Source organism: Myotis daubentonii, chromosome 9, assembly GCF_963259705.1.
Source record: "Myotis daubentonii chromosome 9, mMyoDau2.1, whole genome shotgun sequence".
NCBI classification, from domain to species: domain Eukaryota; kingdom Metazoa; phylum Chordata; class Mammalia; order Chiroptera; family Vespertilionidae; genus Myotis; species Myotis daubentonii.
Genome location: NC_081848.1, coordinates 44,616,571 through 44,634,390, shown reverse-complemented (window position 1 = coordinate 44,634,390; position 17,820 = coordinate 44,616,571). Strand labels below are relative to the sequence as shown.

General features: G+C 39.5%; 1 protein-coding gene and 1 pseudogene across 1 annotated transcript; both read left to right on the top strand.

Annotated features, from left to right (window-relative positions):
* Positions 1–461: 461 nt before the first annotated feature.
* LOC132242114 (olfactory receptor 51A4-like) lies at positions 462–1,388 on the top strand. Its single transcript, XM_059711029.1, has one exon. It carries the CDS (start codon positions 552–554, stop codon positions 1,386–1,388), a length of 837 nt encoding a protein of 278 aa, XP_059567012.1. The 5' UTR covers positions 462–551.
* Positions 1,389–7,957: 6,569 nt separating this feature from the next.
* Positions 7,958–8,914, top strand: LOC132242113 (olfactory receptor 51A4-like; annotated as a pseudogene).
* Positions 8,915–17,820: the final 8,906 nt, after the last annotated feature.

The following is a 17,820-nucleotide window of genomic DNA, read 5'->3' as shown; positions in this document are numbered from 1 at the left end:
TTAATCTCAGAGGGAAGGCAGGGGTGAGTGGGTGGGTGGGGAGAGATTAACCATAGAACTTTGTATGCATATATGCATAAGCCATGGACACAGAAAATAGTGTGGAAAAGGTGGGGGTGGATGGGTGGAGGGGGTCCATGGGGAAAAAGGGGGGGACATCTGTAATAATTTCAACAATAAAGACAAATTTTAAAAAATACATTTCTAGTTTCTCTATAGAAAACATATGCCGAAAGTAATTTTTTTAATCTATGATTTAGGTAGATTTTAGTCTAAAATAGCATAAACTTCACACTATATAGTAAGTCGTATAAATGCTTTGTTCTGTCAAAAGGGAGCTGGAAATAAGCCGGAACCTTCAACAATGGCTTTTTTTCTAACAAATTTTCAGATATTCATATTTTACTAACTCAAAAATCTTTCATTGCAGAGCCCTCTCAATGCATCATGACAATATCAACACATCACATGTTGAAATCACCACATTCTTCTTGGTTGGAATTCCAGGGCTGGAATATGCACACATCTGGATCTCTATCCCCATCTGTTGCATGTATTTTGTTGCTATTCTAGGAAACTGCACCATCCTTTTTGTCATCAAGACAGAACCCTCCTTGCATGAGCCCATGTACTATTTCCTGTCCATGTTGGCCCTGTCTGACTTGGGTTTATCCTTATCTTCTCTGCCCACCATGTTGAGGACCTTATTGTTCAATGCTCCTACAATTTCTGCCAATACCTGCTTTGCCCAGGAATTCTTCATCCATGGATTCACAGCATGTGAGTCCTCAGTGCTCCTGATCATGTCATTTGACCGATTCCAGGCCATCCACAACCCTCTGAGATACAGCTCCATCCTTACTACTGTCAGAGTTGCCCAAATAGGAGGAGTGCTCCTCTTTAAGAGCTTCCTCCTGGTTCTTCCCTTCCCCATCACTTTGGGAAAGTTGAAATATTGTAACAAAAGCCAATTATCCCATTCCTACTGTCTCCACCAAGATGTAATGAAGTTGGCCTGCTCTGACAACCAAATTAATGTCATCTATGGCTTTTTTGCAGCACTTTGTGGTATGGTAGACTTTATGCTGATTGTTGTATCTTACATTCTGATTCTTAAGACTGTGCTGGGAATTGCATCCCAGAAAGAACAGCTCAAGGCTCTCAATACTTGTACTTCACATATCTGTGCAGTGATCATCTTCTATATGCCTATAATCAACCTTGCCATTGTCCATCGCTTTGTCCGGCATGCCTCTCCTCTCTTCAGTGTTCTCATGGCAAATGTTCTCTTTCTTGTGCCTCCACTGATGAACCCGATTGTGTACTGTATAAAAACTAGGCAGATTAGAATAAGAGTTGCAGCAAAATTATGTCAGAAGCAGATATAGCAGTCATGTATAGTATAAACCTAATTGGGTGAATATCTTAGGTAAGAGATTAAAGGTGAGTTTGAGAAAACCTAGTATTTGACACAAATAATCATCAATATGCTTTTCTTGTTAATATCATAAGCTTTGTTTTCTTTAGGCCAGATACTGAACATAAGCATAAAACCATAACAGGAAATACATTTCCTGGGGTTTCCAAGCTAGTTAACAAAAAATAAAATAGATAGCTTATGTCATCTCTTTTTAAAGGAACAAATTCAAATTCAGACAGACAAGTGGTAGTGTCTATCCCTCTAACAGAAATAGATTCCTTATCCCTATATTCAATTTATCTATACTAAGTTCTCTTGAATCGAGACACAAGTTACATCTTCATTTTGTCTCCTCTGCTTTAATCATCCTAATGTGTTACAAGAATTTTTTAGGGAAACATTGCATTAGCATCTTTGGTTTCTAAATGACTACTCCTGCTGCTTTCTAACTATCTACGCAAGTTAAGAGTGATATTTTTAAAAGACAAATTGAATGGTGTAATGTCTTTTAAAAATATGAGCTTTTATTTCTTTGGGAATAAAATTAAAGCAATAAAGTACATACTATAAGACTATTCATGGCCTTGACCCCCTCTACCTCACCAACAATATCACATTATCAAATTTCAGGTACATTGGCCTTCTGAAAATTTGTTACATTTACAACTTTTCTATTTTTGGTGAGTTTTCATATCTGACCCATTGTTTTAGAATACTCTTGATTTCAATTTTATATTTCATATCTGTCACTTCTTTTAAATTTCAACTTAATTTCATTATAGATTATCTAATCCCTCAATACAAATTATGACCCTCTCTTTTTAAAAAAAATCTCTTAAATTGATTACCATTTATTCTGTCTTATACTTTCTATTATAATCTTTAATTATGGATACAGTTGCTTGTGTTTATTCTATTTGTTTCAACTTCCTAAATAAAGTATGCTATCAATGAAGGGAGAGAACATATCTATATTTTTATGCCCTTGTGCCTAATCTAGAATGTTTCTAATGCAGAGTAGATCTCCAATAAATAATTGTTAACAATTGAAGGTAAAAATTAGGCTATGTTTGGGGAGTGGGAAATTGTTATCAGAAGCATATTTTGCCTATATAAGAGATTTAAAAACAGTGCTTATCCCTGTAAAAAATTTTATTGATTGTGAGGTACTTTCTAGTTCCTGGCTGATTATTGCTCTTTAAGCATTTGTCTCAGCTATTGTCTCTTGATTGACCGGAGGAGACTAGAATTGGTGTGGTATGTGAAGAGGACTTAGGTCAATACGTGGACCCAAGAAAAAGCTACAAATTTGTCCTATGACACATAAGTTTTGTAGGTTATTCTGATACCCCGAATGGCAAGCTGGGACTCTCCTTGAAGGTTCTTGTCTCACGAAGTTTGAAGAATAAATCAACGGACTAAAATATTTTAGGCAAAAGTGTGGAAATTTATTGTAAGCATATACAAACTCCCATGCAGGGAGGGGTTTCCAAGTGGGTAACCCACTCAGGAGGGGTCCCCCAAAATGGGAGAGCCCAGCTCTCTTTCAGAATGGGAAAAAACCTGGTCCTGAGAATCTCTTTTGTCTACAAGTTTATAAATGCTCATAGTTTCTTTGTCTGTTCATTCCACTTTCTAATTGGAACCTTCCTTATTGTATGTCCCCCATTCTTTCCTAATTGGTCATTTCCCCCCTTTTCCCTGCATAGTGTCAGTTTCAAGGTTTCAAAGCCCATCCAGTGCTTCCCTCTTCTTCTTCCCCTTATCTTGTAACATTCTTGTAAACAGTCTGGTGGCTTGGAGCTATCTCTGCCCATCACTTGTGCATTCCTCTCCCCTGGACCTCCCTTGTCCTAACTGACTCTCTCTCCTGTCTCTAAAATTCTTTCACTTCTGGGAATTTTTAGGCATATTTTCTCTTTTGATTCTCACAATAACCCATTTTTATAAGACTTTTAAAAAAAAATTTTTTTTAATTAAATCTTTATTGTTCAGATTATTACATTTGTTCCTCTTTTTTTCCCCCCCATAACTCCCCTCCTCCCAGTTCCCGCCCCACCCTCCGCCCTCACTCCCCACCCACTGTCCTCATCCATAGGTGCACGATTTTTGTCCAGTCTCTTCCCGCATCTCCCACACCCCTTTCCCCCCCAAGAATAGTCAGTCCATTCCCTTTCTATGTCCCTGATTCTATTATAATCAACAGTTCATTCTGTTCATCAGATTATTTATTCACTTGATTTTTAGATTCACTTGTTGATAGATGCATATTTGTTGTTCATAATTTGTATCTTTACCTTTTTCTTCCTCTTCCTCTTCTTAAAGGAAACCTTTCAGCATTTCATATAATCCTGGTTTGGTGGTGATGAACTCCTTTAGCTTTCCCTTATCTGTGAAGCTCTTTATCTGACCTTCAATTCTGAATGATAGCTTTGCTGGATAAAGTAATCTTGGTTGTAGGTTCTTGGTATTCATCACTTTGAATATTTCTTGCCACTCTCTTCTGGCTTGCATGGTTTCTGTTGAGAAATCAGCTGACAGTCGTATGGGTACTCCCTTGTAGGTAACTGAGCTTCTTTCTCTTGCTGCTTTTAGGATTCTCTCATTGTCTTTTGCTCTTGGCATTTTAATTATGATGTGTCTTGGTGTGGTCCTCTTTGGATTCCTTTTGTTTGGGGTTCTCCGTGCTTCTTGGACCTGTAAGTCCATTTCTTTCACCAGGTGGGGGAAGTTTTCTGTCATTATTTCTTCAAATAGGTTTTCAATATCTTGGTCTCTCTCATCTTCTGGCACCCCTATAATTCTGATGTTGGTACGCTTGAAGCTGTCCCAGAGGCTCCTTACACTATCCTCGCATTTTTGGATTCTTTTTTCATTTTGCTTTTCTGGTTGGATGTTTTTTGCTTCCTTGCATTTCAAATCATTGACTTGATTCTTGCGCTCCTCTGGTCTGCTGTCGGGAGTCTGTATAATATTCGTTATTTCAGTCCGTGTATGCTTAATTTCTGGTTGGTTCCCCAATATAAGATCGAGGGTCTCATTAGTTTTCTTGTAGATCTCATTAAGTTTATCGGCGGCTTCTAAACAGTTCTTGAGAGACCTTAAAAATGTGGTTCTGAACTCTATATCTTCCATTGACAATTTTGTCCTGTTTCTTTGTCTCCGCATTTTGTTATGCTTCCTTGGTGCACCCCCTAGTGGTCTTTGTTCACAGTCTTATAGTTAAATCTTGATTGTTGTAGCTAATTCCAGGGAGGGTTTGACCTCCAGGCCAAGTGGCTATGAGAATCAGCTGTGTCAGCAGTGAGAGAACTTCTGTCCTCTAGGGAGGTGCTAATCTAGCCTTTGCCTGAGGCTATCCGGCAAATGCCTCTGTGCAGGGCTTGGGCAGGGGGGGTGGAACAGGATCAACAGCGTGGGCCGGAGAGAGCAGTTATGGCGGCTCTCAGTCCTGTCCCCAGGGGCTCTGCCTCTCTGAGTCCCAGCACCCGCTGCAAAGCTCAGAGAGAAAGCTGCACTCGCTCTGACCGAAGCCAGACAGTCCCGCTTCTCCCGTTTGAGTCTGGGTCCCTAAAGACTCTCCCGGATCTGGAGCTCAGAGTCTGGGACTCCCTCCCGATTGAAAACGCCAACCGCGCCCTCCGCCGCCAGCCCGCTCCGTGCACTCCGCACCTCAGAATTTGACTTCAGCACTGCGCCTCCTCTGAGTGTCCGTAAGCGTTTCTCTTTCCTCCTAGTTGTAGGACTTCCACTCAGCCAGCGTTCCTGTGGTTTTGGGTGATGTCCCTTCCGTTTTTTGGTTTCACTTTTGAAGTAGTTGTTCAAAGCAGCAAACTCCGGCGTTAACCTATGCCGCCATCTTGGTTCTCTCTCGTAAAAAAATTTTTTTCAGTTGAAAAGATTGAGATTCTGAGAGATTGGCTCAATGAATTCCACAAAGAAAAGGTTTAACTTAACTCTGAGTTAAACCTTCTCTTTTATACCCTAAAATTATCTCTCTTGACTACATTTTAGCTTTCACATCAGGGATTGCATCTGTTTCCACGATGTTTTCTTAGTATAGAAAATTCTATCAATCAGATCAGAGCACTAAGTGTTTCTGTTGAATTTTAATATGGCCCCCCAAGATCTTATCAAACTCAATTTCCTCAGTCTGAACCTGCATTATGAGCTCACTGCTAGATAAATGTCCCTTGAGTCAAACCCAAGGGCTCTTTGGACTTTATAAAACAGTGCTTACTGAGCAGGAAAAGGGAGTCTAAGAGATTCTTCTATGCTTCTAATCTTTTTCCTACCATTGACTTTAAGGTGGAGAATCATACTGTAAAAAAAAAAAAAAAAAAAATACAAACAAGGTAAGATATAATTCTACTCTTGTTTTATTTGACAAAATTTGCATTGCTCTTTGATCCTGAAGAAATGGGCTAGATGTTGAAACAAAAGCAAATCAACAGGTCTCTATGGAGTTTTAGAATTTTACAAAACTACCAAGGAGAGACAAATGCACGTGTTGGTGGGAATATGTGTCCAGGCAAGTTTTAGAAATGCTCAGTCTGGATGATATGTGTGAGAATGGTGTATATTTCAAGTATTACATGATTCTTCTTCATGTCTCCTGACAAGTAGATACATGACCTTGGACAAGTTACTATACCTCTCTAAGACTTGTTTTCTTATCTATAAAATGGTTAAAGCATAAGAATATAAATGAGAAAATCTATATACATCATTCAGAGGGTGTCATATTTATAATAAAGTTAAATTAATAATCACTAGATAATAAAATAATTAAATTTATGGATGCTTATCTTATACATTTAAATCTCAATAGTGCCTACTTCTAAAGAACAATGCAGTTTTAAAAACAATGATGAGGCAAAGGCCAGAACACAAATGACCACAGTCTATTGACGTAAAATAATTTTAGCTATATCTAGCATAATTAGGAAAGCAAATTCTATGGCTCAGATAAGGAGTTTCAGAAGACTGGTAATTTAATAAGCTGATGGATATCATGTCCTTATCTGTAGCCTAGGCCTTTCGCTTAAATTCTGAACACTTATCCTAAATAAGCTATAGGTTTCCAAAGAAGTCAGGTCCTTGGACAGTACTCTGGGTACTCACCCATTTAGAGGTTGGGTAAAGAGCAAAATCCAGCAAAACAGCAGACAATGTGATAGAGAAACACTAAGAGTAATTATACTTTTTTAAAAATCAAGGTTCTTCCATACTCCCAATATTCTTGGAAAAAGTCAAAGAGTCAACCTGACAGGTAATTGAAATGATGGAGATTGTTTGGATGATTGAATAGTGAGTCATTAATTTTTAGATCATGAAGAAAATGGTGGAAAGAACCTGTAATGGGATGAATTTGGAAGAGATAAACACTCTTTTGAGGAACTGTAGTTATATGTTAAGAGGCATCAATAGTTTGTCATTGTTTGAGGAGTACCAAATGAAGAATCTAAAGAAAAACAAACAACCAAAATTCACACAGTTGTTTGACAGAATATAGGAAGTTTATTCTGAAAAGGAGATAACTAATGGAAGAAAGTATTACTGTCTTCAACTTTGAGATATTATACTTAATGAAATAAAGAATTATTAAGCTACAACTATGTTCCAGTTACTATACTAGGCACAGTCAATGCCTAGTAGTGAACAGTGTAAGCATGATTCCCTACCCTGAATGTCTAGTAAAGAGAGAAGACAGAAATCAATCAAGTAAAAATAAGGAATCTATGTAAAAAAAGAAAAAAGAAGCTATTTTGTGTAAATAAGATTCGATTCTGCACCTTCAGAGAAAAGATGGAAACTTCTAGAAACATTAATCAATTCAAGAAAGAAAAACCATCTGAGTGTTCAGTCGTGAAGTAGAAAGCTTTAGGTAGTAGTTGATATGATAATACTGGGAATAAGGTATAATATGTTAACTAAAGTTAACCTATTGATTTAGAATAGTTTTGTACAAGCAAGAGAGTAAAACAACATGTTTTTAAGGGCCCCTTTAACTCTAAGACTGTATCATTATGAACTTTCAGTTCTGTCATTACTTCATATGTTATCCTATTAGAGATATACAGGTTTGAACATAGGTATGGAACAATTTATGAATTCTACCTCCCCCACCACAATTCACAGTAAACATTACTGTTCCATTTAAGATTTTGTTTTTATAAAATTGAAATAAGAAAATCATCAAATTGGAGACCTGGTTTTATAAGATCTAGCCATGGGTAGCTGCATGTGGTCAAAGGATTGCCTGGGATTCTTAAATGTGCAAAGTCCAAATTGGCAGACACTTTTACAAAATTAAAACAAATTACTGGATGAGGAAGCAAGTCAGATTCTTCTCATTTGTTACTGTGTTTGACTTTTTTGACAGTCGAAACTGACAGTAGAAACATATACTACCTTATAAGAAGTCTCTGATTATTGCCTTAGTATCTATGACCTACATTGTACCAGAAACGGACATCTTTTGTCAAACTTCATTGAAGAAATCTTCAACTGCCCTGAGTAAGCATCTGGTTAGTTATCTTTTCGTGTGTCATGTCTCCGCTTAATGGCACAAACATTAAAGTTCTTAAATTCCTCCTTACTGGAATCCCTGGATTGGAGAAGAGTCACATCTGGATAGCCATTCCCTTCTCATCCATGTACCTTCTTTCTCTCCTGGGAAACGTTACCATTCTCTTTTTCATCTAGACAGAGCCAAGCCTCCACGAACCCATGTACTATTTCCTTTCCATGCTCTCCATCTCTGACCTAGGGTTGTCCCTCTCTTCCTTACCCACCACTTTGGGACTATTCCTGTTCAGTGTCCATGAAATTCATGCAGCTGCCTGCTTTGCCCAGGAGTTCTTTATCCATTTATTCACAGTCACTGAAGCTTCTGTGCTATCTGTAATGGCATTCGACTGGTATGTGGCCATCCACAACCCTCTGAGATATGGTACAATCTTAACCAGCTCCCGAGTCATCAAAACAGGGGCCTTACTGACTTCGAAAAATGTTCTTCTGATCTTTCCACTGCCCTTTCTGTTGCAACGGCTGATATACTGTCATCAAAACCTGCTTTCACACTCCTACTGTCTCCACCAGGATGTCATGAAGCTGGCATGCTCTGACAACAAAGTCAATGTTGTCTATGGACTCTTTGCTGCTCTTTCTACCATTCTGGATCTGTTGTTTATTACTTTTTCCTACATAATGATCCTAAAGACAGTCCTGAGCATTGCAACCTCCAGAGAGCAGTTCAAAGCCCTCAACACTTGCATTTCTCATATCTGTGCTGTGCTTATCTTCTATGCACCCATGCTGAGTGCAGCCATGCTCCACCGTTTTGCCCGGGATTTGTCACCTCTGATCCACATCCTCATGGCTGATGTTTTCCTACTAGTGCCGCCCCTGATGAATCCCATTGTGTACTGTGTGAAGACCCATCAAATCCGAGAAAAGGTTGTGGAAAAACTTTGTCCAAAAAGAAAATGATTAAAGGAATGAGAAAGGAAATACGTTAGTAAGTGATAATTAAGTAAACGTTGAATGTGTGGCTGGCATAAAGCATAGTGTAGTAGAATGTCCTTGGGTTTTATAATCAGACAGAGCTCATAGAGTGAATGGCTGTTGATACTCAATACCCTTTTACCCTGTTGAGCACTGATGGAGACAAGCATGGGGTTGTTCACATTGGTGCCACAACATCTACTATCTCAGCTGATCATCGGATATCACTTGGAGTGTTGTTATTTTACTCTCCTGTTCAGCTCCCACATCTATTTCTCACAAAGATCACACCAAGCATTTGTCAGGTTCTTTATTATCTCTACTCTAGTCCTTACCTGCATGCTTCCTTTAAAGGCAGTGAAACATGAATTACTCCTTTTTTTTTTTTTTTTTACCATCTGACGTTGTCTTTTATATCTATTCTACCAATGTATTCCATTCTTCCACTCCTCCCTATCAAAATTTAATCATAACCCCTAAAAGGTAAATTCCATACCTCCCTGCCTTTTCAGAGATCTTGCTGCACCTTCTGTATGTTTCCATTTTTTTCAATCTTCCTACTATTTAGCTATCCTTTCTCGGTCTATAAGCATGTTTGTTGTAAAAGAAAAACATTTTAAGAGATACATAACTTTGCTTCCTCAACTTTCCCAGTTCTCATGAATTTATTATTTTAATGTATTTATGGATAGTGCTATATATACATACTAGAGGCCCGGTGCACAAAAATTTGTGCACTCGGGGAGGGGGGGGGTCCCTCAGCCTGGCCTGTGCCCTCTCCCAGTCTGGGACCCCTCGGGAGATAACGACCTGCTGGCTTAGACCTGCTGCCGGGTGGCAGAGGGCAGGCCCAATCCCTAGGTGCAGCCCCTGGTCGGGCTCAGAGCAGGGCCATTTGGGGAGTTGGGGCACCACCCCATGTCATGCACAGAGCAGGGAGGATCAGGAGGTTGCGATGCCACCCTCAGTCATGCTCAGGGTAGGGCCGATTGGGGGGTTGGGGCACTGCCCCCTGTCACACTCAAGGCAGGGTCGATGGGGAGGTTGCGGCGCAACCCCCTGTCACACACAGAGCAGGGCCAATCAGGGGGTTGGGGCGCTGGCCCCTGTCACTCACAGAGCAGAGCCCATCAGAGGGGTTGGGGCGCCACCACTCTCACACTCAGGGCAGGGCCGAAGGGGAGGTTATGGCTCTACCCCGTCACACACAGAGCAGGACCCGTTGGGGGGGGCGGGGGGGGGGGGCGGGGCACCACACCCTGTCACACACAGAACAGGGCCGATCAGGGGGTTGGGGCACTGCACCCTGTCACACACAGAGCCGCAGAGCGATCAGGGGGTTGGGGAGCTCCACCCTATCAGGCACAGAGCAGGGCTGATCAGGGGGTTGGGGCGCCTTCCCCTGTCCCGAACAGAGCAGGGCGGATAGGGAGGTTGTGGCCCCGCCCCCTGTCACACACAGAGCCACAGGGCGATCAGGGGGTTCAGGGGGTTTGGGCACTGCCCCCTGTCACACTGATGCCGGTGCCGGGATCCCCGTGCACTGGGTGTGTGTGGGGGGGGAGTGTCCCTCAGCCCAGCCTGCCCCCTCTCACATACTGGGAGCCCTCAGGCGTTGACCCCCATCACCCTCCAATAGCAGGATCGGCCCCTTGCCCAGGCCTGATGCCTCTGGCCTAGGTGTTCGGCCCGGGCAGCGGGGACTCGCAGCTGCAGCGGCCCCACGATCGTGGGCTTCGCTTTAGGCCCAGGCAAGGGACCCCTAGCTCCTGGGACTGCCAGCTTCGACCGTGCCCAGCTCCCATCACTGGCTCCACCCCTACTTCCTGCTATCACTGGCCAGGGCGGAAAAGGCACCTGATTCTCCGATCATGCCTGGGGGGCAGGGCAAAGGCTCCCCACTGGGTTTCCGATCACTGTCAGTGGCAGGGGGCTTCTTCCTGCTTTCCCTTTGGCCTCCCTGCATTGTGCCTACATATGCAAATTAACCGCCATCTTGTTGGCAGTTAACTGCCATCTCAGTTGGCAGTTAATTTGCATATAGCCCTGATTAGCCAATGAAAAGCGTAGCTCGTACGCCAATTACCATTTTTCTCTTTTATTAGTGTTGATATATCACATATACACTTAACATGAATGCATGTTACATATTTTTCTATTCTTTTGTTTCTTGGCTCTTCTTTTTTATTTCTCTATTTACTCCCCAAAATGGCCAAATCATACTAACCCTTCAGGCAACTAATATTAACAGCTAATAGTGTTTCTGAAAAGATGCACAACTTGCATTTGAGTCAGGAAAATACCAGATTGGAATGTTCTGCTTATTGTAGGATGTTTCGTGACCCATGAACAAAATTTCAGTAGTTCACCCAGACTCTTGGCAATGGTAGGAACCCTTTTCAAACCTTGTCTCATATTCTGTCCATGCTCATACAATCACAGAACGGCAGATATGTTGATGGAATTTATGTTACTGAACAACATTTGCATTTCTCAAACAACTCAAATGTGCAGTAATCTCTCTCTTTGGCAAACATGTATGCATTTATCTTTCTACTACACATTTTTTAAATAACAATCAGTTTCAACTCTACTAACCATCTTTAATTTTGTCTAAAAATATTTTGTTACTTTTTCTAATTTCTTAAAACACATTAACTTTTATTTAATTAAAACATTTAAAGGTAACAATTAGACACTTTTGAGAATTAATAGGGCTACAAAAATGAATGTAATTATAGTAACATATTCATAATTGTACATATTTCATAATTCAATGTATACATATTTCATAATTATACATGCATTTATGTAACATATACATAAAATATATATTAATTGGCAAAATGTTTTAGCTTATTGATTGGTTAGTAAAACAGTTTTAAACAAAATATATTTTCAAATATAAAATTTCCTCTAAAAATAAAGCAATCTATAGGCCATATATAAGCTCTGTTTTCAAGCTTTGGGTTAGCAAATAATTTACATTTGCTAAAAACATCAAAACTAAATATTTGGTATTCCAATGTTTAGATAGTTTGATTAAAGTTATCTAACCTACTTTGAACAAAACACATTTAAAATGTAGAGATTGGTTTTTCTGGGAAGCAGATGGTAAGACAGAGTTAGTATGTGAAGAATTTAAATTTGTAAAAGAGGCAAAAACCACTGCATAAGGGGAAACATTGGACCATGTTAACAGATAATGAAGTCTCTGCCAGGCCAAATGGGGACTCAAGAGCAAACAATGCTTTACGGAGGAGTCCCCTGCTGATCAGAAAGGGCCGAATACTTATACCACTGTTTGCTCACTGATTATTGGGTCACCCCAAGAAATTATTCTTCAAGTGGGATCTGCAAAATATGTGTTCACTTCAGTCACCAAATTAGTCTGGTTTACCAAGCATTCCTGCAGAAGCTCACATTTCTTTAAAACCTGATTGAAGGTAATGAGCAGAAGAGAAAGTTTGTAGCATAATGCTAAAGTTTTTACATTTTTAAATTAAATATCAGCTTTGTCTCAAACTTTCCTAGTCCAGTTACTCTAAATATATATGCAAAGAAAAGAGACTAGAAGAATTGCCTGACTATAATCATTAATTATGTTTAAACTATAACCAATTCCAAGTAGAAAAAGTTTATTGATTTCATAAGAACATTGTTTTTACCACATTATTGTACTGTGATAAAATATGCATTTATATCATCTCTACATTTAAAAGATGTATTTCTATTGTTGAACTTCTTAGCTGAACTCAAAATAGCATTCACAACAAGGCCAGATATTTTACAGAATGAAATCTGGACAAAATAAATGTTTAAAAGCTTTAATTTGAGTCATACATTGGAATAAATAATTATCTTATATAACTAATTGATTTTTGGAGTGACATCAGCATCATGGTGACAGAAACTGTTTCTCATTTGTCCTTCTCCCCCAAAATGAAGCATTCATCCATGAACAAACATGCCTCTATGGTAGTTGTGGGATCCAGCACCACATGCCGAGGGACTCGGGAGAGGTCACGCCCACCTGTGCTTTGGGTAAGAGGCAGATAGACCTCAGTGCCGGCTGTGGTCTCCACAAAAGCCTATGCTCCAGCTCCAGCCTCTCTTGGCCTTGGTCAGCTACTTTCTGGAAAACACTGGCTGGGGCAGTCACCCACAGACAAGAGAAGTTTATATTTCCAGAGGAGATGCTCCAACACTCCACTAGAGCAAAAAAATAAAATGAGTTTAGATGAATGGAAGTTAGAGGAACAGCTTGACTGTGTCTGCATCACCCTTCCCCACGGCAGCAAAGTCCAGGGCTAAGCAAGGACTTCTTTTTTGTTGTTTAATCCTCACCTGAGAACATTTTCCCATTGACTTTTAGAGAGAGTGGAAGGGAGAGAGAGAAACATCGATGTGAGAGAAAGAACACATGGATTGGTTGCCTCCTGCACCTGCAACCAAGGTACTGTCCCTTGAACAGAATCAAACCTGGGACCCTTCAGTCTACAGGCCGACACTCTGTCCACTGAGCCAAACAGGCTAGGGCATAACAAGAACTTCTTAGCCCTTGATTTCTCCTGCAAGTGAAAGGAAGATCAGGTGATGAGTGCTACACTTTCACAACTGCGCAGCATGCTGCCAAAGAGACTAATTTATCTTACAGCAACCAGAGTGACCCAGTGATTTCATTTCTGGGTATATATCTAAAAGAGATATATAAAAGGATTTCAAAGACTGAATCAGAATCTCCATGACTGGAGAGAGGGAAGGGATCAGTAGAGGGGAAGATTAAATTCTCAGAGGGCATTAAGGGACATTGTGGACTGTGTTGTGAATTTCATCAGGAAGTCCTCCCATGAGCCAATAGGAAAGCATCACTTGCAGAATCAATGACAACAAAAGCAAAAATTAAGAAATGATCAAGCCAAAAAGCTTCTGCTCAACAAAAGAAACAAGTAGCATAATGAGAAGGCAGCCTACCTAATGAGAGAAAATATTTCCAAACTATATATCTGATACAATGTTAATATCTAAAATACGTACAACTCTATAACAAAAGCCAAATGACCTGCTTTTAAAAATGGGCAGAGGAGCTGCATAATAATTTTCCAAGAAGATATGCAAAATCTCAGAGGGAAGGCAGGAGTGGGTGAGTGGGTGGGTGGGAAGAGACCAACCAAAGAACTTGTCTGCATATATGCATAACCCGTGGACACAGACAATTGAGTGGTAAAGGCCTGAGGTAGGGGGCCAGGGCGAGCTAGAAGGAGTCAATGAGGGGAAATGGAAGTCATATGCAATACTTTCAACAATATTTTAAAAAGATAATACAAAACAAAAAACAAATGGCCAAAAGGTCATGAAAAGATGTTCAACATCACCAATCATCTACATACAGTGGGACCTTGACTTACGAGTTTAATTCGTTCCGTGACGGAGCTCGTAACTCAGATTACTCGTATGTCAAATCAAAAGTGAACGAGTGAGACACGTGATGCTGGGCTGATGCTGTGGCATTCAATGTGACTTTCGCTGCGCCAACTAGCGGTGGGGTATCTGAAGCTGGCTCATAACCCGAATTTTAGCTCACAACTCAAAGCAAAAAATCGTCCGAGAGATTGCTCGTATCTGGAAAAACTCGTAAGTCAAGGCCCCACTGTATAAAAAGGGTAATATGCAAATTGTTCCCTCGGGAGTTCGATCACTCACTATGATATGTGCTGACCACCAGGGGGAGGTGTGGATCAAAGGAAGGAGGCAGCTAGGAAAGGAAGGCCCTGGCCAACAGCCGAAAGGCCCTGATCAGCCCTGATCACCGGCCATGCCTAGGGACCCTACCCATGCATGAATTTTGTGCACCAGGCCTGGTTAGGGAAATAAAAACAATGAGATATAATCTTATACCTGTTAGAATGACTGTCATAAAAAATTAAGAGAGAGCAGGTGCTGGCAAAGATGTGGGAAAAAAGGGAATCCTTGTGCACTGTTTGTGGGAATATAAATTGATGAAGCCACTATGGAAAACAGTATGGAAGTTCCTCAAAAAATTAAAAATAGAGCTATAATATGACCCAGTGATTTCATTTCTGGGTATATATCTAAAAGAGATATATAAAAGGATATCAAAGACACATCTGTGCTCCAGTATTCATTGCAGCATTATTCACAATAGCCAAAATATGGAAAAAACCTAAGTACCTATCAATAGATAAATGAATAAGGAATGTGGTATATCCATATACAATAGAATATTATTCAGCCATGAAAATGAGAGAAATCCTGCCACTTGTGACAATGTGGATGGACACTGAGGGTGTTATGTTAAGTGAAATAAGTCAGACCCAGAAAGACATGACTTCCATGTGGAATCTAAAAAATAAAAATAAAAAAGCCTGAACTTGTAGAAACAAAGAGTAGAATGGTGGTTACCACAGAGATATAAGGAGATGTTGGTCAAACTGTACAAACTTCCAGTTAGAAGAGGAATCATTTCTGGAGATCTAATACACAGTGTTGTGATTATAGTTAACAAGAATGTATCATAGACTTGAATGTTCTTAGGAGAGTAGATCTTAAATGTTCTCACTACCTAAAAGTAGTAGTAATTATGTGACAATGGAGGTAGTAGGTAACTCTATGGTGGTAATCATTTTGCAATATATAAGTGTATTGAATCAACGCACTGTATACCTTAAACTCACACAATTTTATGTCTCAATGAAATCTCAATAAAGCTAAAAAATAAATAAAAATCATCAGATTGAAAAAAACTGATTTTCTTTCTGAAGCATCTGAGCAATGGCTTAAAATGAACATAATTTATCTTCTGCTAATGGAGCCAACACCTTAACAATTATCTCTTCCCTTTTCACAATGACTGTAAAAATTTCAATAAAAGGAAAACACAATCCATTTGAATGAAGTTATTTAATCTACATGAAAAATCGTGAATATAAAACATAAAATCTATCTTTAGTGGCTATGTATGCTAAATTGTTTCCTTCAGATACCATGTTCTTAAGAGAATTCACACATTTTTTAAGTGGATGCTAATTTTTTTCTTCTGATCATCATGTGATCAATTTTATTAATTTTGCCAACATAGCAGTGGCACATATTGACAAAAATTTTGCTTAAGTTATAAGTTCACTATCAAATTTCCTAAGAAACAGAATAGAGAATTTAAAGTATGAGCTTTCATGTCCTAACTGGTTTGGCTCAATGGATAGACCATTGGCCTGCAGACTGAAAGGTCCCAGGTTTGATTCCGGACAAGGGCATGTACCTTGGTTGTGGGCACATCCCCAGTAGGAGGTGTGCAGGAGGCAGCTGATTGATGTTTCTCTCTCATTAATGGTTCTAACTCTCTATCTCTCCCCCTTCCTCTCTGTAAAAAATAAATAAAATATATTTTAAAAAATATTTAAAGTATGAGCTTTCATTTTTTATTAATTGGCTAATTAAAATATAAAATTACCAAACAATGAAATGAATGATATGTTTATAATAAATGATTAACACTAAACATTCATTAGTCTTTATTCCCTGAGCATTTTGTTGTTGTTGTTGTTGTTGTTCATGTAATCAAGTTATTTCCTATTGATCCCAGGCTACTGGCAGCCCAGTGATTTCATTCATTTCATAATCTTTGGCACGAGAAGCATCACAAGTGGTTGGTTTAAAAAATAAAAAAAGAGTACCTGGAAGGGTAGCATTGCCAAATATGTCTCCCACCACCAATTGAACCTGGGAACAGTTAACTTTATCTACCTGCTTGTATACCAGTGAATTTTATTTTAACAGCAATGACCGCACCTGCTGTCTTTGCAGCTTTACTGATATTGCATTGGATATGGTCAAGGAGAGAAATGAGACAATACCAGTCATCTATCAGATTTAGATATGTGTTAAAATAGGGTCTGTGTTCACTGCACACATATCTCATAAGTCATTAGATGAAACTGCAGCAGAAACTTGAAGCACAAAGAAAAGATCTAGCTACCCATCCTGGCAGATTTTAATATAGTTACATATAACACTTGTGGTAAAATGAAAAAGATAGGACAGATTCCAAACTATTTGGGAAACCAATACAGTAAGTGTAAATTAGGCTCATTCTTGGCAAACTATAATCATGGTCACTTTCCTGATTATGTTAAAATGGTGTTTACTGAGAATCCATTAAGTATCAGTTATTCTGTTCAGATATTTCAAAATTGTTTAAATTGATTCTGGAAGAACTCTCAATATAGATACTGGTAATTAAAATGGGTTGACAAACCTTTTGAAGGTCTTAAATGAGCATTTTGGAGTACAACCTTCTGAATTATGACCCAGACCATATGTGTGCTAGGGAGAAAACACAAGTAATGGTCAATGGGAATTAATAAACCTATAGTTAAGACTCAGGGCCATCATTCTTCCTAAATGCAAACCAAATTACACTCTAAACCATATGAAAATGCCTAATAGTACCAGGGACTGTGTAAAAAAGGAGGGGAGAGGCTCTCTTTTTAAGATACAGGGAAATTATCTTTCTAAGAGATTAACTGACATGTCCTAGAGTGCATAGTCACATTGGTAGAAAGTACCAGAGACAAGATTGGAATCAGCTTTATTTTTATCTGAATTTTAAAAAAAAAATGCTCTCTCATAATATTGCTTTTCAGGCCTAGTGAGGTCTTTCTTATCCAGTTTCAGAAATTGAAATCCATAAATATAAACATCCCAACATCTTTATTCCTCCACATACTGCATGGGAATTTCTCAGCCTCCCAGGACTTCTATCCTCAGCTAAGGGTCTTGAGAACGCCGCAGGGGATTCTCAGCCTCCACCAAGGCCCCTGGAGGGAAGCTGCTAGACTCTTCAAAAAGACCCTGTGTTTTCAGCAGAGAAT